The 25372-nt window shown below is 53.9% G+C and overlaps 1 protein-coding gene across 1 annotated transcript in view; it reads right to left on the bottom strand.

The window, feature by feature from the left end:
* The window catches only part of JPH3 (junctophilin 3), a 56715-nt gene extending 31745 nt beyond the window's left edge, over window positions 1-24970 (bottom strand). The window contains exons 1-2 of the mRNA XM_037409449.1: window positions 24302-24970; window positions 7524-8301 (exon numbers count right to left, since the gene is read on the bottom strand). Of these exons, the coding sequence (XP_037265346.1) occupies window positions 7524-8301; window positions 24302-24683 (1160 nt within the window). The 5' untranslated portion in view covers window positions 24684-24970. The remainder of the gene's footprint in view (window positions 1-7523; window positions 8302-24301) is intronic.
* Between the last annotated feature and the right edge of the window lie 402 nt (window positions 24971-25372).

The following is a 25372-nucleotide window of genomic DNA, read 5'->3' on the forward strand; positions in this document are numbered from 1 at the left end:
GACCCCAGACCTTCCCCTTGACATTCCTCTGTTACCTAAGCGTCAGGGTGCAGCATGGCTGGGGTGCAGCGTGGGACCAGGCAGGGACATGGTGCAGCAGCTCCCACGGACATGGCTGGGGGTTTAGGGTGGTGGGACATGGCAGCAACGGGCTGGGGTGCTACAGTCTGCATCCCCCACATCTAGCCCTTGGGCCCAGCTGCAGGTTTGTGTGCACCCTCACCAGTCCCCTTGCACTCTGCAGAGGATGAGGATGGAGGGGAGCGGTGGGGCTACAAGCCAGCCCGCCTGCCAGGCAGCTGCACAGGCTGGGGGAGGATCTCTCCCTTCCCTCCCGAAGATCGCTGAGAAAAGCAACGCTGCAGTTTCTGCTCATTGAATAGGAGAAGCAGCAGAAAGGAAAATCAGGGGCTGGCTTTTTATTGTTGTTGGCTTTTTCATTTTTTTTCCCCATCTGATGATGGGCTGCTCCACCCAGAAGCATCAGCATGAAGAAGAGGCTTCACCATCCTCTTCTTCAGCTCATTCTGTCTTTCCTGCGCTATGCAAGCAGTCAGGGCAGGCAGGAGGTTATTGTGTCAGTGGGGGGATCTAATCCGGCTCAGGGGGCTGAAATCATCCTGCAGCACCTCCCGAGAAGGGCTGATTCTGCAGCAGGGCCAGCCGCAGCGGGACAGCAGTGCCGGCCGCTCAGCCCATGCACTAAGCTGGTAAAAGGCTCAGATTAGAAACCAGTCAGATGATCCCAGCTGTGATGGGCTGCTGTGCGGTGTCAGCCTCCTCCTCCTCCTCCCCTTTAGCCCCTCATGCTGCCCCCCACCTCCTGCCCAGCTCTCCGGGGCAGCCCCTTCCCATGGAAGTGGCGGCTGCCAGGAGTGAATCACCCTCCTGTCCTTCCTGCCTCGCTGCCGGCCAGTGCCATCCCTGCCCGTTCCCATCTGGTCTCGCTTTTTGCTGCAAAAGCGACCATGGAGCAGGCACCAGCACATCACCCTCCGGCACTGGCAGGGCTCTCCCATCCCATCGCCACCAGGCGTTTTGCTTCCTCCTGCATCCCAAGACCCCTCTGCTGCTTCACCCACAGCAAAAGCATCCTCTCCAGCCATGCTTTGCTGCATGCCTGCTGTGACACAAGCCTTGTCTGCCAGGACTGCACAGATTTCGGAGATCCTCCCCGACGAGCGCAGGGAGCGGGGCAGAGCTGGCTTGGACCATGGTGAATCCAATGGGCTGAGAATCTCCGCTCTGCCCATGTTATTTCACCATGTCCTAGCACTGCTGGAAATTATTATAAGAATGCATGTTGCACACCTGGGCCATGGAGCTGGGGCGATTTAGCTCACATCTGGCTCGGTGGAGAGGGAAGGCAGCAGGAGCCACAGAGTTGGGAGCAGTGGTCATGGTTGAAGGATGGGAGAGCGATGGCAGGAGAGGGGCTAGCAAAACAGTGCAGAGCTGCTCGCCTAGAAGCTAAAAGACTCTGCTGCGGTTTTTCTAGTTGGATTATTTTGTAAAGCATCATTCCTATGAAAGGCACTCAATTTTCCAGCCTGTTCATGTCTGCGCACAGATGTGCCCTTCCACCCCTGCACTGCAGTGCAGGCAGCGGGGTGGCAGCTAGGGACACACAGTGCTGGCCCTGTGAGAGCGTGCCAGCTAGTCCTGACTTTTGACACAGCCACAAAAGGGCTTAATGCTGTAAATCCTGTCTGAGCAGGAAGTTATTAAATTGGCATTGCAGGAGGACTTAAACAGTCACGGTGCAGACAGCAGATCACCCAAGAGCCGGTAATGGGTAAGGATGTGATGCTTCAGGATGCTATCTGGGGATCCACTGTTTCTCAAGTGTCCTGGACTAGAGGTGGGAAGTGTACTTGCCGAGTCAGAGGTACCCGTGTCATCCCGGCTGACAGCAAGGCAGGAACGGGAGGAAGAACAGCTGATCCTAATCTCTGCTGCTGCGGTATCGCCTGACCCCTGTCAGCACACGGGAGCTTGGGCATGGGCAGAGGAGGGGAGGGAGGTGGTGGAGAGAGAGCGGCGTGTTCTGCCACAGCTCAGCTCTCTGTCAATGGTGAAGCCTGCTGGAGGCTGCTAGACCCGGGCTTTGCTCCCCTCTGCATTGCACGGGGGCTGTTTGGGGAGAGGGAGGGCAGGAAGGAAAAAGAAAATGCTGCCATAAAGAGAATTACCTCCTGCCCCAGCTGATCTCAGCCTTTGAGTCACCTCCATCTATCCCCTCTGTGTTTTCCTGCCTGTCTCTTTGCACCCCTCAAGGAAAGGATGGAGAGAATGGGAAGGGATGGAGGGTGCATGCTTTCCTTGCATGAGATCCAGTGGGTACCAGGTAATGCTGTCAGTGACCCCGTCATTCCCCAGCTAATGGGATGAGGTGACTCCTGCAAAGCCCCAAGCTCCAGCTGGCTGCCATGGCCTCAGCAGGGAAAGGGGCAGTGCTTCTCCAAAGGGCCATAAGCAGAGGAACCCTCCCTGGACCCAGAGGTGCCCAAAGAGGGGCTGGGCGAGGTGGCGAGAGGCCCCGGCACACTTGGTCTGATCCCTGAAACATTCACTCAGCTCCATCCCTGCAGCCAGCTCAGCTGTGACCATTTCAGCTTCAGTCTGCTGCTGGCTCATCCCCTCCATCCTGACCCAAGGAAGGGAACACACAGTCCTTCTGGGGTCACCACGTTCCCCTCAATCCGCATCCCTCCTTCTCTCCCCTCTCCATCTGCAGCGAAAGCCCCGCTAGCCACACGAGGCGGGGATTAGGGCAAGACTAATGCGGGAGCCCCGCAGCCACCTCCCCCGGGCATCAGAAAAGCCAGCAGAAACCTTAAATCAAATGCAGCTAAGTACAATTGCAAAGCTGCAGGCACAGGCCTGAGAGAGCATTAAGCAGCATTATTATGGCTCGGTGTACTGCCGGTAGTGACATTACCGCAACTTAAAATGTTTGGGATCAGAACTGCAGAATCTATTCTTTTCTGTGGGTTTTGCCCAGGCTGCATTTCCATTTTTCTGAAGAAAATACCTGTTTGGCTCAACCAACCTCCTGCACTTTGCTGTTCAGCTCTCCGGGGCTTTTCTTGCCTCCTTGCTCCCCACTGTACATCAAACGCGGATGGATGCTTTGCCCTCACTGCAGCATCCTGAAGGAGCATCCATGCTGAGTCCAAACATTTCCCTTTACCCGTCCTCACTGCCAGGTTGTCTTTATTCGCTTCCTTGTTCTTTTCTTCTTCAGTTTCCTTTTCTGAAGTTGAATGACACCGTGCTAATTTGTGGCCCAACTCCTCCTGAGACTATTGAGCTTAATTATATTTTTCTCATCGTTGGTGAATGGCTTAGCTGTAATTACGCCTGGAAGTGCATTACTTAGGACTAACCTGAGAACAGCATCCCCTCCGGGGTGCTGGGGCATCGGCTCCTCCGAGGAGCTGTTATTTTAAGGTGCGGAACAACAGGACCTCGTGAAGCTTGCACTGGAGAGGAGGTGAGTGCTTGCCAAATGTCACCCGTCTCTGGGATTCATAACCCTAGAGCCGCTGGTGGCCCTTCCTCTCACAAGTAGTCCAGCCACTAGCTACAAAACCTGGAGCTGTAGTAGCAGAAGGAAATGCTGGAGAGAATTAAGGTCTGTCTGCCCAGCATTAAAACTGCCATCACCCATCACTGAGAGCTGGAGTCAGTCCTGAGCTCCCCTGATGCTCCCTGGGCATCTGTCCTCCAGGGCCAGCGGCTGTGCTGGAAGCCAAGGATGCTGCAAGCCAGGAAGGCCCACCTCTCTCAACTGGATATTATATTTTCATCGACCGTGACACACCAGTGCCTACAGACAGTTTGCTTCAGGTATCAATGTTAGCACTAATGAGATGGGCTCTAGCGTCTCCAGTGCATCCTCCATCCTTCTGGGACAGCACCAGAAGAAGTGATGGCTCTTGGCTGATACAAGAAGGGCACGAGGCATGCCACAGCACGACGAGGACACCCTGCACCTTCATTTTAAACGGGGTGAAAAAGGGCTCCCTCCCTGGCTACCTCTGAAAACAGATAGTTGCCATCAGCGGTAGTTTTTCAGACCTGACTCACAGCCCTTCTCGCCCACCGATTTCACACAAAGTATTTCAGCGAACGGGAGATAGAGGAGGAGAAAGAAAGTGGTTTTTCCTTCTAATTGCATCAAAGAAAATTTAGGAGAATCATCTACCTAACCTAGAAACTATTTCTTAAATGAGCTTACCTTTCTGTGTCGCCGATAACATTGCACTCGGTTCAGACTAAAACAACCTTAAGGATCCAATTTACTTGTCTTCAGTACACTATGTTTTTAGCCTACTTTCCTCAGGAAATGGGGCTTACTGATGTGATTGTGCTGTTTATATATCTATATGCCATCACTCCCACACTAATAACTTTTGAACGTGTTGGCCAATTCCAACCAAATCTGACAGAGCGGTAGAGTTTTCAAAAATACTGAATTCTTACAAATTTAATGAAATACGTGGGTGGGCACATATTTTCCCCCACCAAGGGAAAGGCTGCAGAGTGAACTCAGCCATATTATTAGACAGAAGAGAATATACACACACACACACGCACGCACACACAGAGACACACCAGTGCTGTTATAAACCCCCCAGATGCTGGTAAGCCAGAGCTCACGGTGGCATGAGATGGGGGATACTGCACCCCTGAGCCCCAAAGCCACCAAAACGAGCATCAGGACCCCTCTGCTAATGCACCCACTGCCTGTTTTGTGAATTTCTTTCCATTTCGACGATGCGATTTGGTGTGGGCACTGTAGGGGAATGTTTATTCATTTAGAAGCTTTAAAATTAATCGGAGTAATTCTAGGAAAGCCTTTCTAGCTGGTTCTAGGTTTGTAAAACCATGCTCTCTTCTGGTTCCGCATGCTAAGGGACTGTTTCTGCAAAAACAACCCTTGCAAAGGGCTGAGCTGAAGGATGGCAGGTTTCAGGCAAAGCAGCTCTCCCTGCTTGCATGTCGAGGTCTCCTTGGGCCAATCCTGCATGCAGCCAAATTGCAAACCCAAGACACCCTCCAAGACGTCGGGGCTGAGCCTGTACCCCCACCTAATCCTGCCTGCCCCACGTCTCCAGCAAAGCCTAAATCCTGCCATCCTGCCTGGCTGTAGCCGAATGGTTTGGATCTTCATTGATAGGTTTGGGGACTTCAGCATAAGCCATTAACACAGGCAGCAAAAATTCCTGGGATGGATGTCATTTGCTGTTGGTAACCCAGCGCTAATGCACAGCATCACGTTGGAGCCTGCCTGTCCCTGGCTCGCACAGCGAGAGATGGGCTGTGCAGCAGATCAATAAAGGGCTTTTCAACACACCAGCAGCCCTTGTGCACCGCAGGCGATGGCTGTGCCATAAAAAGAGACAAGCCCTGGGTTCCCAGCTCTTGCTTTCTTTTCTGCATGTATCTACTCAAGAACAGACTAGTTAAGACCGAGCACAGACGGTGGAGGGAGCTGGGCTGCAGGAAGGAGATGGCAGGTTGCTCATGGAGCATCTTCTGATGGGACCAGGAGGTTCAGCCTCTGACCAAGTACGCTTGAAGCATTGCACTCCCATTCATTTATTTCTTTGCATCTTTACTGATGATGCAAGGGGTCCTCTGAGTGGTCCCCAAATCCCACAGGTTTTCTCCTCCCCCATGCACATGTGTGATCATGGGCTGCATCCTCCATCCCAGCACTGCTGCCGCTCTCCAGCAGAGCTCAGGACCACGTTACCCCAGCCAGTACACGGGAGGAAGGTATTCATGCCCTGGCATTCCTGTCTGACTTGATTATTTTTTTCCCTTCTGTCTCATAATTAGAAGGTGGAACATTATATGCCAAGAGCTCGCTAAACATTTCCAACACGGGGGGCTCAAACCTCTTCCAGCTCCCACTCTTGTGGCTTTCCAGGACCATTACCACCTGGGGACGGAGGATGCTCACTCAGGTCTCAGACCCAGCATCCCAAGGCAGACCAGATCTCCACATTTCCAGAATTCAGGCCTTTGTATCAAGTCATTCACCTCTCCAGATCACAGGGAAAGATCTGGTCTTTCTGCTGCTCCACAGCCTGTTTCCTACCTGGCAATCTAGTTGGGATTTTTTTTTTTTTTCCCAGAGCTTTGACAACAATTTGGTACAACATCAGCTTGAAAACGTCATCAAGCCCAAATACATGCTCCCAAAGCAGGACTGGGAGTCTCATTCATATTGCAGATAAGTCATCGGCAGACATGCAGATCAAGATTTCAAGTGTGACTCCGCATACAAATGATTGAGACCCAACAATTAATCCAGCACAGGAGACTGAGGAGGTACCTGGGTTTTTCCCCTAATCCCAGCCCTTTTTCCCCAGCCTGGCTGCTATATGTAGCACTCGCTCATAAAACAGAAAGGAATGACCACGCTCTAATAAACCACCCCCCAAAAGTGACGCAAAGAGCCCCGAATTTGACAGAGGAGCTTTCCTTCTGGGCTCACCCTGGCCTGGGAGCTCACCGCAAGTCACGGAGCTCTAGGAGCATTTTGGGAGCTGCCTAAAAGGTGCTCGAGTGGACCTGGCTTCGAGCTGGGAGTCGGACCCTACTTCAACCTAAATTAGAATTAGAACGACCCATTTCCCCACCTCCCTCCCGCTGGTTTTCAGCCAGATCAGGTCCCTGCTCTGAATCACTGACCAGTTCCATGATGGTTACAGCCAGCCCGAGAAGTGGGAGCTTCCTGAGGCTTGTAGGAATTATTTGGGCACCCAGATCTGCTGCTTTCTAGCAGAGCCTCAGGCAGGGCAAACCCTCCCCAAGCATCAGCTGCAGCCAGCGATTTGACTGCTTTTCCACTCAAAACCTCTTTTGGGAACAGAAATAGCTGGGAATCCTCCCAGCACAGGCCAAGCCTGGGATGGTTCCTCTTGGCTTTAAGTCAGACAGAGGATACAGGCAAACAGCATCCCAGGAGCCCAGGGTATCATCCTGCTTATTAAAGAAGCTTGGGAGAAATGGGGTAAATAACCCAGTACCTCCTAAGTGATGGCTATCACCTGTGAGCCGCACACTGTGACCCACAAGCGCAGTCTCACCATGGTGCAACCACCCCTTGCACAGGCTGCAGTGAATGCACGGCTCTGGGTGACCCCGCGTGGCCTTGCCAGCTGGTTTGGGAAGGTCCTGCACCCACAGCCCGCTCGGAGTCAGCCAAGGAACATTTCAGCTCGGACCCACCCCATTTTGAACACCACCCGTGAAGCCTGGGCATGCTCGGCAGCCTGGCTTTGTGGGATGCTGCCCGCTCCCGCTTTGGAGTCCAGATAGCACTGACTGCGGCCTGCACCAGCAGATGCCCACCGTGGCACCTGCCTGCCTCCAGCACCTTCCATAAAATACCCCCCCCACGCACCTGCTACTGCAAAAAGTCTTATCCTACCTCTCCCATCAAACCGCAGCTGTCGGGGCAGGACCCCAGCCGAGGTGCCGCACCAGGACAGGGACCACCTTACCTGGATGCCGCGATCTCCGCTTTCTGCTTGGCGATGGTGGCCGCCCGCTCCGCCGCCTCCACGGCCCGATCCACCTTCTCGCGGATCTTGCTGGCCCGCAGCGGGATGAGGTTCTTCCTCTTGCCGCTGACCAGGATGTTCTGCTTGTACTTGCCCTCCTCCTTGGTGCCGTCGGGGAAGGTCATGCAGCCGTAGCCGTGGCGCTTGTTGTTGGCCCATTCTCCCTCGTACTTCAGCCCGTCCGAGCGCTGGCTCACCCCGAAGCCCGACCGCTTGTCGTTCTTCCACTCGCCGACGTAGATCTCGGTGGTGGTGGCATCGATGTCATCTTCAATGACGGAGAGCTCGGCTTCGCCCTCGCCCAGGCTGATGGTGGAGTTGATGTCGCTGGCGGTGGAACTGACCGTGCTCATCCCGGCCTCGCTCCGGAAAGAGCTCTGCTTGCTCCGCTGGCTGGCCAAAGAGCTCTTGGACTCGGACTTACGGAGCTTGAGCCCACTCAGCAGCGACCGCCGGAAGATGCCCTTCTTCTTGCTCTTGAGGATCTCAGCATCACTGTGGGCCATGAGGACGAAGCCACCCCGGGAGACGGCAGGGCTGCCGGCTACTGCCGGCGAGGAGTCGGGGTGCAGCGCCGTGCCGTTGGTGTGCTCGCTGCGCAGGGAGTTGATGGACGTCCTCAGGGGTGACCTGATAACCGCAGCCATGCCGTAGGGAACGCTCTGCCGGACGCCGTAACCCTGGCGCATCCCTCCGACCCACTGGCCCTGGTATGTCCCTAGGAAGAGGAGACAAAAGCAAAGAGGGGTTTCATGGCACGGCATCCTGTGGGCTGCTAACGGCATCAAGCTTCTCTGCGAGCTCTTCATTAGCAGGAGCAGCAAAGAGCCGCTCTGGATCCCTGTCCCACCTCTGTGACAAGGACCATAATGTCACGCTGTGGGAGGAAAACATAACATCTTGGTTGGACTGCAGGCATGCACTCCAGCTGCAGCATGGAAACACCAGGAACCAGCCAAGGCATCACCGAGCACGGGGCGATGCTTCGAGGAGCTGCCCATTAGATCAGCCCCTGATTTGAAAGGGAAGGGAGCGGGGAGACGGGGAAGGGGAATCGTTATTCAGGAACAGACTCTGATCCCGTCCATGCTGCTGGCAGTGATCAAAGCGGTCGGTATATTAAAATGCATTTATTTATATACATAGTGCCTTTTATCCGTCGCGTAGCGGAAGGGAGTGGCTCTATAGAAATAAAGGCCACACGGGGAGAGATCCATTTGGTTATTCTCCTCGGAACGTGCTCCTGTTTGAACACCTACATTTGCGTGGGCACTTAGTGGAGCCCACAACAGTGGGATGAAATGCACATGGGACCTCACCACAGCACTGGGAATGGAGACACGAGAAACCCACCCAGCCCAGGAAGCGCAGCCGGAGCATAACGCCTGCCCTGTGCACCAAAATGTGCGGTGTAGTCTGCCCGGGTTTATAATCCCTCCCTCTCCTGGAGCTCGGTGACTGGCACGTTTGGGTTTTTTTTATCCCAGCTGTTTAAACTGCGGGGCTTGTTTTTATCCTTAGGTTGGCTTAATCTTTTCTGAACTAGCTGAAGATGCAGTGATTCACCGCCCATCTAAGCCTTGCGGGGCAGACTGATGAGCCCGAGGATGGCTCCTTGCCTGGCACTGGTGCTGCTGGGATGCTGCTGGGATGCTGCGGCTGGTCCCAGCCCCGGGCTGCCCTGCTGCCTCCCCTCCCCTGCCAGTGATGCGCAGAGCAGAGCCCTGCACCAGGACAGGCACAGGCAGCACCTCGCAGCGTCGGGGCCTCCCTTGGTGCCAGCCCCGCTCCCGTGCACGAAGGGAGTCTTAAAATAGACCTGCTGAAATGGTGAACCCTGTGCGAATCAGACCGAAATGGCCCCGATGAAAACGACCCAGATGATTACCACCAGCTCAGTGTGATAAAAGCTTTCCATCCCCTCTCTGCACAGGATCCTCCTCGCCCTCAGCAATCAGGCCGCGATTTGTAGACAAGAGCAACCCGTTGGGTCCACCTAAGCCAGCTCTTTTGGCTGCAAAAATGTTGCTCCCTGAGACCTATCCACCTTGCTGCAGTGTTTTCCCTCCCAACATTTCCCAACAGCCCAGCAGAAAGGATTATTAAGAACAGGCTGAGCTGGCCATGCCCATCCCCAGCCCAGGTGAACGCCGCTCTCACTCCAAGGAGCGATCCCAACCCGACAGCTACACATCCTTTTGCTCCGTTTCATCCCTCATCCCGATGCCACCCCCCGCACTCCCTTCAGGGTTTCCACTGCCCAGTCCCTGGGGATACCCAGGGGAGCTCTGGAGGCAGATGCAGGCTGGAGCAGCTCACACTGAGCGTGCGAACTGCTTCCCAAAAGGATGAAACCAGCCCCCGGGCATATTTTGGGGTGCATCAGCTGTCTTATCTAACAGCCAACAGCACTTTGCACAAATCCGCCAGGGCTCGGGCATCCTTCCCAGTGCTCCGATGCAAGCAAGCCCCCCGAGGTGCTACCTTATCTGGGTGACAGCCTTGTGCACCGGAAAAAAAATGCCAGCCCCAAGCTGGGGGACCCCGGGAAGACTGCCTTGGAGAAGGGACATGGAGAGGCAGGGCCAGGTGGGCAGGATTTACCAAGGGTTTATAGGATTAGCACTGGGGAGGGAGGCAGAGCACCGGGATTACGGCAGGTACCGCTGGGGCAGGGCAAGGAGGTGGTGGCAGTGCCGGCAGGGAGAAGAATGGGGAACAACTGGCAAGACGGCTGGCAAACAGCTCAGCGGAGACACCAGACGTGTCCTGTGGTTGGGTTTGAGCAGTGAGCTTGCCTTGCCCTGCTGCAGTCCACTTTGGTGTCCACAAGAACAGGCAACAACCGATGCCATGCACCCACAGCTCCCCATGCCCAGCGGCACCCTGGAACGACACCCGTGGCAGAGGAGAGCCCACCAAGCTGTCCGTCGATCACCGGCAGACCTGGCAACATCTCGCTCCCCTTGCTGGCTCCTTCCCAGATCATCTCATCAGGACAACATACTGGGCATGCTGGACAGCAGATGCCTGAGAGAGATTTCCCCCAACACCCCAAGCACCCCTGCAAAAGGAAGCCCCAGCACGTCCCGGGATGCCCTCGCACCGTGCTTAGCCTCCTGTTTCCCCTAGAGATGGTTTCAGTGGCTTTCAGGGAAAGATGCCAAGGGGACAGAGAGAAAAGGTCCCATATGAGATCCGTCGGAGCCTGCCCTGCCCGAGCCCTGCACTCCCTTTCCCTTGGCTGCATCCCTTGACTCGGTCTCTGGCCCCAGGCAGGTGCCTTGACCTCCCAGTCTCCTAGCAAATCTGCAGCTGAAAAAAAAAGAAAAAAAAACCAGATTAAACCAAAGCACTGTGAAGCAAGCACAGCCCTTTGCTGAAAACCAGAGGCAATGGCAAAGAGCAGAACAAAGCGCTCTTGGAGCAGGCATGACAGCACATCTCAGCTGGAGCAGAGGCGGCAAATTGGTCACAGCAGGTTACAGCTGCAGCGAGCGCCTGTGCGTGTCGCCAGCAAGGAAGAGGTGCCCGGGAAGCTCTCATCCTTGCATGGCCTTAAAACCTACTCCTAGAATTGCACGGCTGCCAGGAACAATCTCTGCATCTCCTCAGCAAGGCTGATTTTTCTAAGCAGAGGATGCAAGGACTAGGGGAGCCATCCCAGCCAGCCAGTCTGTCCTGCTGCTCCCCTCCCAGCATCATGCAGCAACTCCCAAGAGAGCAAAACCCAGACCCCAAATCTGCTCTCATGGGTGTTGCTGCTCTCCTGATTGCTTCCCTGCTGGATGCATGGATGCAGCAGCATGGATTACCTCTGCGGATTGCCTAGGAGGGCATGGTCACCTCCCCAGTGGTCACCAAGATATATGGCCACCTTCATGGCCACCAGCAGGTCAAAGAGCTTCCTTCCAGCGAGCTGAGTTAATCCGTCCTTCCTCACCTAAACAGCACTCCTTCCTTCATCCGACTTCATTATGTTTTAAACCCCTAAATATCCCAGGATTTGGCCATGAATACTGGAAGGTCTCAGAGCCATCTGATCTGCATTGCTAAGCACTGTCACCTCCTCCCCTTGCACTGCTCTGCTTAACCCCTGCCCCCTAACATTTGCAGATATATGCACAAAGCTTAATCTCACAAGGAGCCAGGAGACTCTTTCTCCCTGCAGAGGAAACAGGATTTCATCATTTTGCACTCTATGTGTCAGGACGGACCAGCTATAGCTGTGTCAGAGGTGGGAGCTGAAACGGGAGCGTGCAACGGGAAGCGCCGGCAGTGGGGACCTTAGGATGGGGCTGGGTGTGACAGGATGAGTCTGATGTGAAAGGTCTCCAGGCTGATGTGCTGAACGGAGGGCCTCCAGGCCTTCAGGGTAGAGAGCTGAGCACCTCCCGGGCTCAGGGCAGAAGAGCAGATGCTTCTTTTAACCATGTGTGACAGAGGGGAATGTGCCGCCGTGGGGATGGGCAGCAGGGAAGAGGCCAGCGCTGCTGCAGCCCTGCCCACAGGCTGGTTGCATCGCCCAAGCCGGGGTCCTGGGCAAAAGGGGCAAAGCCACCGTGATGAAGGAGAATTGCTGGGGAGGAAAATGTGCCAACCTTCTTCCCCCAGCCGTGCAGGTGTCTTATGCATGCCTCCAAGATGCCACAAATATCCATCCCACTTCGGTGTGGCCCTTTTGCACTGGGCAAAAAGGACAAAGAGCAGCCAAGAAAGTCTTGGATGCAGAAAGAAAAAGAAAAATCATCCTGAGCTGGGTAATTTGTGACTTACTACGGTAATACAACCAAAGCTGCAGCCACTTCTGCATTGTAGCTCTTTCTTTACTATCAATATTTGCAAAATGCTTCCTGAAGCATTAATTGCATGAGATTAATGGGGTGATTGCATCAGGGAAAATGCAGCATCAATTACATGGCCAGGGCAGCATGGTGCAGGCAGCTGTGGGCAGCCGAGCTGTGCGGCCGGGGGTAGGGCTGGGTGCAAGTCGTGGACAAGAGCAGATGCTCGATAGGAGAGCACCGGACAGCCAAGCCAAGAAATCTCAGCCATCACCATGATCCTGATGAAAAGAGAGCCTGATCCTGCCCGGAGTATGCGAATTTTGCAGAAAAATTGGAGCCCGAGGGAATAAACAGGTTGTGCTCTCGCTCGCCGCGGTTTTACCCCGGGGAAGATTTCATGACCGTTGGTGTAATTGCTCCAGCAGGATTTGGCCAAGACAAAGGTGATGCCAAGAAGAGGTGGGGATGTGCCCATGTGCGTGCCCATGTGCGGGGCACAGATAAGGAGAGGAAGGGCAGAACCTGAGGCTAGGAGAAAATAACTGAGGTCGTTCTGAAAGATGGATGGGCAAGAATATTCCTCTTTTGGAAACAGCAGATGGAGTGTGAGAAAGGGAACGGGCTCACGGGAAAGAGAGGGAAATTTGGGATGGAATGGAAACATGGAGAGAAGAAAATGGGTAATGCAGTTGTTGGTCACTCTCACTTGTGTTCTCAAGCCTGGGGTTTGGGGTTTTTTGGCTCACTGCCCTTGGAGCAAGGCTGCTGGGTTGTTTCCAAATGGCTTTTAAAACTCCTGCAGGAATTTCCATTGCCTTGAGGACCGTGCGGAGCCTCATCCTTGGCTGGAGCCAGCCAGGCTGAAAGCAGAAAGCGGGAAGTCAGTGGCCTCCAATGCATCATTCCCGATTCTCCAGCAGAAGATCATATGTTTTGAGAAATGACAAGTAACAAAAAGTAATCTAATGTGTTGCAGTTATTCAGCACTTTCTCAGCATTTGGCTCAGGAGGCTAAAATTCATTCTGGGAAGAAAGCAGAGAGTCTTCAGGGCTGCTCTTGTTGTCCCATTAATGCCAAAATCCCCCAAATCAGGGTTCGCTCTGGTTTGCACCTTGCAGAAACGGGGAGGCAAGTGGGACCCCGTGCAAAACCAGCAGGGAGATGGCTGGGTGCAACCTCTGCACCTCCGTGCTCCCTGCTGGAAACAGGGATAATGCAGCAGCACTCCGGCAATTCAGCTGGGTATTGGGAAGACTAATTAGCTCCTATTTGCAAAGTGCTCCGGGAGGATCTGAGGCATTACGGACACCAGGAAGAATGACGGATTTCCGTTCATTTCCTTGGCTCTGCCAAAGAGTTTTTGGGGATTTTCCTGGGAAGCAGGGAAGGAGGAGACTGATCCCCGTCTCCAGCTCATCTCCCACAGGGTACCGCCACTGCGGCGGGGCTCACGTGGATGCTCGTCGGCCCAGGACTGCCAAGGGAGCTGCCCCCTCTTGCAGATGAGATCTTCACCATGGATAGGAAGAGGCAACCAGCTCATGACTTGTTCTTCTCACACGCAGCACACCGGGCTGAAGCCTTGGGCAAGAAGAAGAGTCACTTCATTGACATCATTTGTCTCCATACCAAGTGCTTTTTGCACAGAAGAGAGTGATGGAGAGGGAAAGGGGACCTGAAACATCTAGAAAACGACCTTTCTGGCCCAGACAGAGGTGGCTCACAGCCTTGTGCTCAGCAGATGAAGGTGAGAAATGCCGGAGGGGGAAGCTGTGGGGCTGCCTGGCACCCATGGTTCTCTTCTGCTCACTGAGAGATGGTGGAGACAACAGCGATGCCCAGGGGAGTCCAGCCTTCAGACAAATCAGCAGCACCGGGAATTCCCTTAGGGCACACTGGAGCAATAGGTGGATTTTAAACGATATGGAGAGAAGCCCCAAGGGAGGAGGATGGGCTGCTCACAGCCCAGCAACATACGTGGGGCTTCCCTTGGCCCAAGGTGGGATCATCCACTTGGATGCAAGCCTGGTCCATCTTCACCATGGTGTTGGAAGGCAACAGAAGTCAGGATTTTGGGGGTTGGAATAGCTGCATTCTCTTCCCTCCCTCCCCCCCGTGCCCAAGGATTTGGCATTTTGCAGGCTGCTGAGTCCTCTGGCCTCGGTCCAGGAACACCATTAAGAACCAGCTTTAGGGGCTGAAGGCTTTTCCTGAACTGAGACGGCTGGTTCTGCATCCTGCAGGATGAAACCCTTGGCAAGCACACGGGGCAAAGCGCACGGGGAGGTCTGCACAGACCTGCCCTGCCTTGCTCCACTTTGGTTTCTCTACGGAGAAATTTAAGCAGTTATTCAGGATGTTGTAAAGTGTTTTGAGGCCCGTGGACACATACATATTATTACCACAACGTGACCTCGGAAAAAGTCAAATGCTTAGAAAAATATTCCCTACTCATCACTAACGCTGAGTTAAAACCCCCACAAATAACTCACTCTCACAGGTCAATGCAAGGTATTCCCAGATTAGCTAAAATAATCAGCAACGTGGGCGCAGCTACCCTGGCTGTCAAGGATGGTGGGAGCAGAAGGCTCCAAAGGGCAGGTTCCTCTGGGGCCTCTGCCCAATCCCTGAAGCACAGCCAGATCTGCCGGTGATGGTGACTGTGCTCGGCAATAGCAGCGATCCAAACCTCCCAGCTCGCTTTTGCCACTCAGTGAAATTTGGGAACAAGGTCTGATTTGTCTGAAGTGCCTGTCCACTTTTCCAAAGCAACCCGAAGTAATTAGGTCTTGCAAATTGCTAGTTTATCTCGCGCAGGATCCTGCCTGGTGTGCTCACCCCCCCTCTTATCACCGAACTCTGCAGCATATTAATTAAAGACGTCTGATGGCAATAATTAGGCCAGTCTCTTGAATTATGACAGGAGCAAGTTTTACAGATCTCACTTTCCAGCTATTGCATATCAGAGTGGCCCAGGGAGGATTCATGCACAAACCATGTTGAGCATCTCAGAAACATCTATCCCAAAAAGATGTACGAGAGAAAAGAGGACTGGAGGATGCTAATTCAGCCTCGGTCCTGATGGTGTGATGATGGGGACGTCCTTGTCAGCCACCCCAGCTCTGATGTCTCAGGGGGCCTTGCTGGTAAAGACGTGCCCCCCAAACACGCTACCTGCATGTGTGGGTCCTCCTGAGCATGCACGTGGGTGCGTGTTTCCTGCCAAGACTTCACTGCGCTGGGTGACTTGCATTCCCTGCCCTGCCCTCAGCTGCTAGTCAGAAAGCAGCAGTTGTCCCCCAGATGCTCACCTAAATCCCACACAGGCATGAGATGGAGGGCTAGGACTCACCGCTTGCATTGCCCCCCACGAAAGGTGGGAATCGGTGACGGCGCACGTGTGCAGTGCTGCACGGATACGGCATCAGCGGCAAATCGCCTCCTCCCCAGCCCTGCCAAGGCTCTCCATGTCCCTGACCATCACCAAGCCCTGCTAAAAACACAGTCAGATGCTTCTGCTGTGGCTGCTAATTTGCCAAAAATATGCTCTGGTAACTGCTTACACAGGGGAAGAAATAAAGTATGGATTTTTGAGTATGCAAATATAATCTGCAGGCACGAACACGTGATGGATGTTAGTCATATCGCTTAATGCGAGGGTGGATGGATACGGACATGATGGGCACAGTGAGGTCGAGGTATCCATGGAGGAGAGAAGGGGAAGAGGGAAAGGAGAAGGGAGAAGAGAAGAGCAGAGAAAAGAGAGGACTGGAGCTGTCATGGGCTGCTCTGCTACTGCCTGCATGCTGGGCAGCACCAAGTGTGTTGCTGGGGCTCAACAAATAATAAAGCATTACCAGCCTGCAGCTCCTGTCTGCATGGTTAGCTCGCACTTTTAAAAGCTAAATGGCAGGGAGCCTCCACCTAAGGAAACAACCCGGTGGAGCTGTTGGGTTTGGATGATGCATCATAGGAGATCACTTGGCAAACAGGTAGAGATGGGTGCCAGGCTGGCCACAGCAGAGCCAGCGCCTCGCTGGGCACCTCTGCAGGAGCAACAGCCGGGGGCTGGGGAGAGGAGACGGGTTTATACAGCCTCGCGCCACAGCCAGGGAACCTGCCTCCTCCACGGTGGATGCAAATAACAACGTAAAGTAACTCTGGCTGAAATAACAGGGATTGTTTCACCCTTCTCCACAGGGAAAACCACCTGAAAGGCAGGTTCACACGTGGCAAGAATGCTCACCTAAGGGGTATGAGCCCTGTCCGAAACACAGGGAGTCCTTTATATTCTCATTGTCACGATGCTTGCCCCAAAGATACCTTGCAATCAGGAGATCAGCAGAATGAAGCTGCCTCCCTTGTTGGCAAACAGTAACGTGCGTCACGGTATCGCAAGGACAGCTGATATTTGCACTTACAGATGGAAAACTGAGGAACAGAGCGAGATGGAGGACAAACTCCTCCAACAAACCGAGGCGTGTGCCTCCTCCTGCCATGGGGCAGGGAACATGGCAAAGCCCTGAAGGTGATGTCCCACCTCTGAAGATTCCAGCTGCAGGAATTAAGCCATTTTCCACAGGGACTGGCCAGGGATGAATACTTGCCCTTATGATATCAAAGGAGAAACCACTCCAGGAAAAATCACACATGGAAACTCAGCTCAGGTAACACCTGCGAGAGGAGCGTCCCCCCAAACCCACGACTGGGCTCGGGGTCACTGGACAACGGCTTCCCAGGTGTTTTGGCTATTTGCTTCGATGGGGAAAATCTCGATTTGCTCTCCACCATGTGCAGGGAAACGCAACTCCATCCTAAGCATCCTCCCCCTCTTCTTTCTCATTGCTTCTGTATCTCCTGCTTCCCCAAGCCTGTTTGCTTTCACTAGTAATTGCCTTTTCCAGCCGGCATTCGGAGGAAAGCTTCAAACCATTTTAATGACAATCAGATCTCGGCGTCGTTAATTCTGATGGGGCTTATAACACACCTCGGACCAGTCACAATTTTTATTAAGGTATCATGTCTTGGAGTCAGGGGAAATACAGTTTTTCAAAAGGAAAGAACTCAAGAAAGAAATTTCTAGTCTTCCTGGGAGTGGGAAGCGCCGGGTCTGCAGGAGCCAGGGGAAGACGGGAGCATCATCCCTTGGTGAAATGGGGCCCATGGTCTTGCCCAGGGCAGCTGAATCCCGGCAGATTCGGCCACCGACTGGGGCCAAAACCGGGATGAGGCTTTAGAATAAGGAGCATGAAACACATTAACATATCACTCAGCACCTTTATTACGGCTAATGTGCTCCTCTCACAAAGCAGAGTGAAATCGGGCTAATGCTTAGTCCGTTAATCCTCCAGCACTCTAATCCTCCTCGCAAACTCTGTGATCTCACCCCATTTCTCAGCAGAGCTCACGGGAGTGAGAGCTAATTCTCCAGCGCTCACAAACTGCGCTGTGTGTCGGCGCCAGGTTTTGGGGGGCTGCAGCCCTGGCCAGGTGTGGGAGGTGCTGAGCCGCGTGGGATGGGGCTGAGCTCCCCGTGGACAGGAGATAGGAGGCTGCACCAGGAGCAGGGATCCCACAGGACGGGACAAGGCCAGAGCAGGGTTTATTTATTTCCTGTGAAATAAATGATCAATCCCTTACTCAGTCCAGGGAAACACCTTGCAGGCCCAAAGTGATGCCCTGAGCAGGGAATCGTTTCTTTACAGCGATCATCTCGGTGCGAATATCTGCGAACTTGGGGACCTTGCTCTGGCTGTTCACTCATTCATGAAAATTCATGATGCTCTGCTGTATGCTAAGAGTAAGTGGAACCTCTTCAGGGAATAATTTTGGGAAAGGAGTGGCTGTTTTAAGGGAATGCTCATGCATCGATCGCAATTTTTAAGGATTTTTTATTCGAAGGCCAGAACCTCTCTTTGAAAAGCCAACATCAAACCCCAAAATGTAAACACTTGCCATTCAAGTGGGTTTCTTCTCGAAGCCCCCCTTTTTTTGTTAGCCAATACTTTAACTACAAGTTAAAGAGCTTATTGCAGGGGCAAACTGTCATCAAGACTCTCCTGTAACTATTGCAAACTACTGGGGGGAAAATAAGTAAATAAATCCTTTCTTGGTCAGGATTTCAGTCAATGCAAAAGCCAGACCCCAAAGAAGCAAAAACTGCCAAATCTCACAAGAGAGATGCTAAACCACAGTGTTGCCTCCTGTAAGACCATCTCCAACCCCATCCTGCCTGGCTTCTGTATCTTCAAGTCATGCCGACATTAATACAGATCATTCATTACATCAGCGTTACCTGACTCAGAGCATTCAAAATTAATCAGGTTCATTTAAAAATCCAGGCATTTTTGAGCAGAAAGCATTTTTAGCTCTTGTCTGCTGCTTTCCAAGCCTGTAAGAATGACTTTTCTGCAATAGTCTGAGTGGAAACCTTGCTTCAAAAATGAAGCTGAAAATCTTGCAAAAATCACATGATTCCACAAGCTGGAGCTTCAAGGAAAAAAAATGTTCAGCTACAGGAGCAGATGTCACCCAACCACGAGGAGCCCCATGGGATATCAAATCACATGCAAATAGCCTGAGATTTGCATTAAAAGCCATGAGAAACCCACCCCAGCATCCCCACTGAAAGAATATGAAAATTGTACTTCAGGACTTAAGTGGCCCTCTCTTATGGGTCAGGGAGAGGTGTGTAAGGGGGTCAGGTTGCCCCAAAGTTGGGGTCCTACACCGCCCGCCAGAGCATCAAGCGCTGGATGAAATAAGAAGATAGAGTGAGGGTCTAAGCCTGCCTGGCAGTTTCTATCTCAGGTACTTTTCCCCGCGTCAAAATCCTTCTTCCTCTGTCCTGAGCTGTACCTGAAACTAAGCAGCATGTTCCAGTGAGATCAGTAATTACCATGAGTTCATATCATTTATTTTTAATGAGACTGGTCAGAATCTTCATTTAGTATTTTGATTCATTTTTCTAGGTTCGGTGGGTCCCGACGTTTCAGTTGCTGCTCTCCTATAACCACTGTTGCACTGCAAGCACCTTCTGTACCAAACCTAGGTAGTCAGACACGTTACAAAGCAAGCTTGTAGCTTTTTTTCACATTCCCAGGTTCTTAGAGGGGGTTGTTAGGACCAGCTACAGCTGTGCCTGGATTCTGCAGGAACTGGGAGGATCGGGGATCAGGGCGCACTTGTATTTGCTTGTTTCCACCCACTGTTTAAAGTGCATCAACAATTCCTTCCTGGCAGCAAAATAAGACGAGAGCTGATACTTTTAAGGTAATTCTGACATCCGCGCTATGAATAGATCGCGTGGAAATTTGCCCTTGCTAGTTGGTTCCCTGCAGCTGTAGAGGAACCTGTGAAAAACCCTGGTATGGAGAGAGGCGCGAGGCAGCCCTTGGGTGATGCCACTGCCCTTGGCAGCGCTGGCCGGTGGTGGCTCATCCAAAACCGCTTCTCAGCGCAGGGGAGGGGGCTGCGGCCCCTTCCCAGACAGGCAAGGTGCCCCCACGGCATCCCTGGTCCATCCCCCCAGAGCAGCTCTTTAAGCTTGCCAGGGGCCTGCTTTTGCAAAGTATTTCATGGTTTCCATCTCCTCAAGCCTTTTGAAGCCATTTGGTCGGTAGCTCCCAGTGCACCTGCTAAGAGAGCGGCTGGAGGTGTCACCGGTGCCACTGCAGAGGTGGGAAAAGTGGGGCATGGAGCCACCGCGGCTCCTGCCTGGGCAGGACAGCCTGCAAGAGAGCCCACACCAGCAGCTCCCACCGCACCACTTTGCTCTACCCATTGCTTGCAAAGCATGAAAATTTCCCAGCCCAGGCCAAGAAAACCCACTTGCCTACTCACACGGTGCTAACAATGAAAACACTAATTATATTTCACTCACCTATCAAAGGGATGATTCATTTAGGTGAGTGGGCACGGAGGATTACACAAGATGAACACCCCGATGTGACTGCCCATCCGTTTTGGGGTAGCCTTCCCAAGAAACTCCACAAGGAGCACGTGGGCAGCCGGGATGGGGCGAGGGGCTGGCAGCAGGAGGGACCCGGCACGGCCCCGACACACTGCGGACACGTCCAGCACCAGGAATCACTGCGAGCTGTTCCCCAAGGGCTGGCTGGGCAGTGGGGACCTGGGAGAGGGGCTGGTCCTCTGCCCGAGCCCCTGTCCTGCCTCAGATCCCAAATGCCCAGCTGGGGACAGGAGGAGGGAGGAGAAAAAGCATTGGCAGGGATGGAAAGGGCAAAAGCAGATTTGGGGCTTCCTTAATTCACCCCATCTCGTCCACCTCCACAGCCACGGTTCCGGCAGCTGAACCCAAGCCGCAGCCCTAGGACTGCCACGGCAAGCCTGCAGTTCCAACCCAACCTGTCCCCAGGGCACAATCACTGAGTATTTCCAAAGTGTCCGAGGAGTTACAGAAAGGCAGGAACCAGCTGAGATGTCTCTTGATCTCTAGACCTGCTCAGGAGAGGGTCTCCAGCGGGAGGTCTCCAACCCACTGCTCCCAAGAGATTCCACCAAGCTCCAGCAAGGGCGAGGGCAGCGGCTCCAGCTCATATCGGTGCTGATCCAGGTGGATGCAGCCCCTTTCACCTGAAGCAAGGGAGCAATCCTGCTCCCATCCTGGAGCTGGGCTGAATCAAGCCCAGCAAAAGAGCGGTGCAACTCCAGCATCCGACTGAAGCAATCCTCAGAAGCCCGGTTTATGTAATATCAGGGTGCTTCTGGATCAGGACAGGAGGTGGCAGGGATTTTTGGCAGCAAGATAAGGACATGTCAGCAGCAGAATGGTTTGCAGGGGTCTGAGTGAGTGCATGCGTGCAGGGGAAAGGCAGGATGGTGCAGGCGTGTGCCGCAGGTGCAGGACCGTGGGTCAGGCGTGCAACAGTGCCAGGGAGATTTGGCAAGGCGTGGGCTTCTAGGGGAACAGCCAGGCTGTATTTGCTTATTTTGGCTTTGTGTGACAGGTTTGCATTGATGGACATGTAACCGCATGGCCAGGGGAACACGGTTTGCGTTCATCCGGCGCGTGTTTGGGTCAGAGAGCGCTGGGCTGGGGGCAGGACCACGTGCGTGTGGGTATGCGCGCGGAGGGGCGCAGCGGCGTCTCGGCGTGGGGAAGGAGAGGCGTGTGTGCATGGCGATGAGTGTGTCCGCGTGGGAGGTGTGAGATCTGCAAGCTGCATGTGGGGGAAGCATGCATGCGTGTGCGCGTGGCAGGCGTGAGCACCCGGTATGGGGGGGGACGGTACCCAGGGCGGCGAGCGGAGCCAGGACGGCAGGGGGGTGGCCATGCGGCTCGGGCCACCACATGCCATACCCTACATCCAAGCCCGATGCATCAACACATGCGCATCAGTCACACAAAACCTTGCTCCCCAAGATAGCGCTGGCAACAGTTGGTGGAATGTCGAGCTTTGCCCTCACCCACAATTGTGCAAGGAAATGGTAAAATTGGAGCGAAACCCATGAATTCTGGGGCGCTTCCTGAGCCTCGCTGCACATTTAGGGACCTATCCCCTAGCCCTGGTTGATGTGCTAAAAAAAAATAATGCAAGGGATGAATATTTATCTGTGGGTGGCAAGTGACAGATGCTGGGGCGAGGATTCTAGGATACTTCAGTTTGATGAAGGTAATAACTTGAATAGATTAATGAGAAACATCCTTCCCAGCAGTTGCCTCCCCTGTGCCATAGCTACGCAGCCACCCTTCCAGCAGAGCTCCAGTACACACCGGCTTCTTGTACCCAAAAGTTCACCAAGGTTCGGTATCCAAAAGGCCGGAGATGCCCAACTTTGGTGTTTTCCACCCAAAACGAAGACAGGCAACTGGCAAAGGGCTGTGGCCTCGGGGTACTTGCAGCCCAGTTGGTGGAAGTGCAATTCCAGCAGGGTTCAGCCCCTCCGTGTGACTGCCCAAGCGACACGGGCAAAGCTGGTGTGGAGGAGCCTGGTTGGGGTGTGCACAGGGCATCCCTGCCCCCAGCAGCGGGGTGGGCTCAGCCACGGGTACCACCGCTCTGCATCCCCCTTCACGGCTGTCCCCTCCTCCTAGGACAGTTTGCAGAGTCCCGGGGTGGGGGGAGCATTTTGCTACAGACCCTGCCCTCTCCTCCCCCCGACCCTCGTAACCTCCTCCTCAAACGATAAACACGCAATACAGCTTTTCCGTCCCCGAACACCGAGAAACCAGGCTGGCCTGACAAGATGGAAGAAAACTCTCTTTGCTTCTGGTAGTTTCTCAGAAATGGTGAAACAGGCTGGTAAGCCACCCCAGCCTGGAGATGCCCCCCGGGTTTCCCAAAGAGCCACTGTGCTGCAGGTGACAGGGAGCGTGCCGGGGTGGGGGCACGTGGGTGCCCAGGGCCAGGGCCAGCCCTGCAACACCCAGCCCTCCCAGACCTGTAGTTTGTCAAGACTTCTGCCTGCCTTCCTGCAAACCTCCCCGGCAGGGGCTGGGGGCCAGGAGGGGAACAGGGAGACAGCGCTGGTGTTGGGAGCCGGCAACCCCCCCCCCCCCCCCCATCCCCTCCTGACTGCTTGGAAGGTGGGGGACAGCAGTTATTCTCTGACCAAGCTTTATTTTCAGCTGAAGGACTGCTGGGATTTATCGATGGCTTGCAAACACACACCCGGCAGATTCCAGCTCAGACCCCAGCATTATTCCAGGCAGCCAAAACAAAAGGTTGCAGCTATATTTCCCTTTAGGAGAAAGCCAGTGGTACAAAATTATCATTAAAACAAATAATCAAGAGATCGTTCCACCTCTCCCTTTGAGAGCATAAAAGAGCAGCTGCAGGTAACGTTTAATCTTGCCTCCCTGTATAACCACAAAGCAGCAAACTGGGTTTTCTAGAGAAAGGTCTTGCAGCACCTTTCAGGAAGGCTGCGATGGAGCTCATCAACGCTGCAATTCCCTTAACGTAGCAGTCCTGGAAAACGATAATGCCTTAAAAAAGAACAAGAGCCTGCTTTAGCTAGACACGTTTGCCAGCAAAACAGGGGGGCAGCGCTGCCGAATGCCCCCGGCCGCCAGCAGGTAGGCCTGCCGCGTATTATGGTGGCAATTCAGCTGGAAGTAGCCACAAAAGAGAAGAGAGGATGATACAGCCACTTACAGCAGAGCACCAGCTGTTTCTCCTAGTTCGGCCTTAAAGCTTGTTAGCCCAGCAATTTTTGTGATCGCTTCAACTGGGTTTTCTTGTTTTTTATTTAATCCTAGTTTCCCCTCAACATCTCGTTAAGCCGTGTTGACGGCAGAGAATAGCTTTGGTGATCCCTCTGAGCCCCTATGCTAAGCATTAAGCCGTAAACTACGAATGTAAGACTCTTGCCTGAATTAAAGTCTTTTGCCTAGTATTATTAAGTGTGGGGCTGCGGTTGGAGGGGCTGCAGGGCATGCAAAGACCCCAGCCCCTCGCTGGAAGCATTTGCAGCACAGGAGCTGCACCCACCTGCCCTGCATCCCCCCCACACCCTCCCCTCCCCTCTGCCCCACGTTGCTTTGATGCAAATCCTACAGGTTCCAGTGGTGCAGTCCAAACTGTGAATCCCATGTGCAACTTGGGTCATCTCCCGACAGCCTGGCCCACCGCGCACTCCGAGCCCCCTGGGCGACAGCTGGGCATCCCCCCACCAGCACAGCCAACTCCCCTCCCCAAAAAGCCTGGTCAAGGAGAGGTGGGGGGTGGGGAGAGGACACGGTGCCCAGAGACCCGCTAACATATGGGGCTACCTGTGGCAAAGAGCTGGGCTGATGCCATGCTGGGCTGGTTCCTTATCTCCTGTGGGGTACCAGCATCCCTCGCTCCAAGCTAGCAGGTTGCAAACTCACAGACTCCAGCCTAAAACCAGGGTCCTGGGTCGGAGGCTGGTACCCCCCACCCCACCGCCCGCCCCGGCCAGGAAGGTATCAATGCAGCACCTACCTCCATCCGAGTAGGTCTCTGTCCCGTAGCCATCCTGTAATCCATTGCTCCAGGTGCCTTCGTACTTGGCCCCATTTCCAGTGCATTCTCGGACCCCGTACCGTCCCTTAAATCCATGGGTCCACTCTCCTTTGTACACCCACTTCCCCTTGCTCTCCATGCCAATGCCATGGCGCTTGCCCTGCGCCCAGGTGCCCTGGTAAGTGTTGCCGCTGGGCCAAGTGTAGACCCCCAGCACCTCAAAGCCGTGACTCCAGGAGCCCGAATATTCACCTTGACCCTTTGGGCCAGTACAGATTCCGTGGCCATGAGCCTTTCCGTCCTCCCAGCCTCCACAGTACGACCCTCCATCGTCAAAATTAAACCTTCCCCCACTGGACATGCATGTAATTCGGTTTGCAAATCTCCCAAAAGGTGAAAAAAAAAAAAAAAAAGAAAAAATAAAAGAAAAAATGCGAACGATGACTCGGGGAAAAAATAAAAATAAAAAAAATCAAATAAAATCAAACTCAATCAAAATCATGCACCAGATCCAAGGAGCTGCTTAAGCCAGTTTCTTGTGATTATTCATTCTCTGGGAGTATGTTCAGGATCAGTTCTCTCTTCCCCTGCTGTGGAAACAGTATCATTAAAAAAAAAAAAAAAAAATAGCAGCAAGAACAGCAGCAGCTATTGGGTTTTGGTGCAAACGACTCCACCTAAAAACCATCCAAGGCAGGGAACGGGGGTGGGGGGGGAAGAAAAAAAAAAAAAAAAAAAAGAGGCCAAATGCCAAGAGAAGGAAAAGGAAAAACCAGGGGAGAGGCGCGCTCGGGCGCCCGCGCCCCCCGCCCGGCGGGCTCAGAGCCCCCGCGCCCCGCAGCCCGCGCTGCCCGGCCGCCCAGCCTGGCTCCGGCGCAGGGCCGGGGGGGGCGGGCGCGGCGGCATGGCGGGGCCGGGCGCGGCGGGCTCAGCACCAGCGGCGGCAGCAGCAGCAGCAGCAGCAGCAATGCGGTGCCTCCGCCGCCCTCCCGCTCGGCTCGCCCAGCCGCTCCCGCTCCGGCCCTGGCGCCGCGCACCACCCCGCGCCCT

The sequence above is a fragment of the Falco rusticolus genome, chromosome 15 (assembly GCF_015220075.1).
Source record: "Falco rusticolus isolate bFalRus1 chromosome 15, bFalRus1.pri, whole genome shotgun sequence".
NCBI lineage: Eukaryota > Metazoa > Chordata > Aves > Falconiformes > Falconidae > Falco > Falco rusticolus.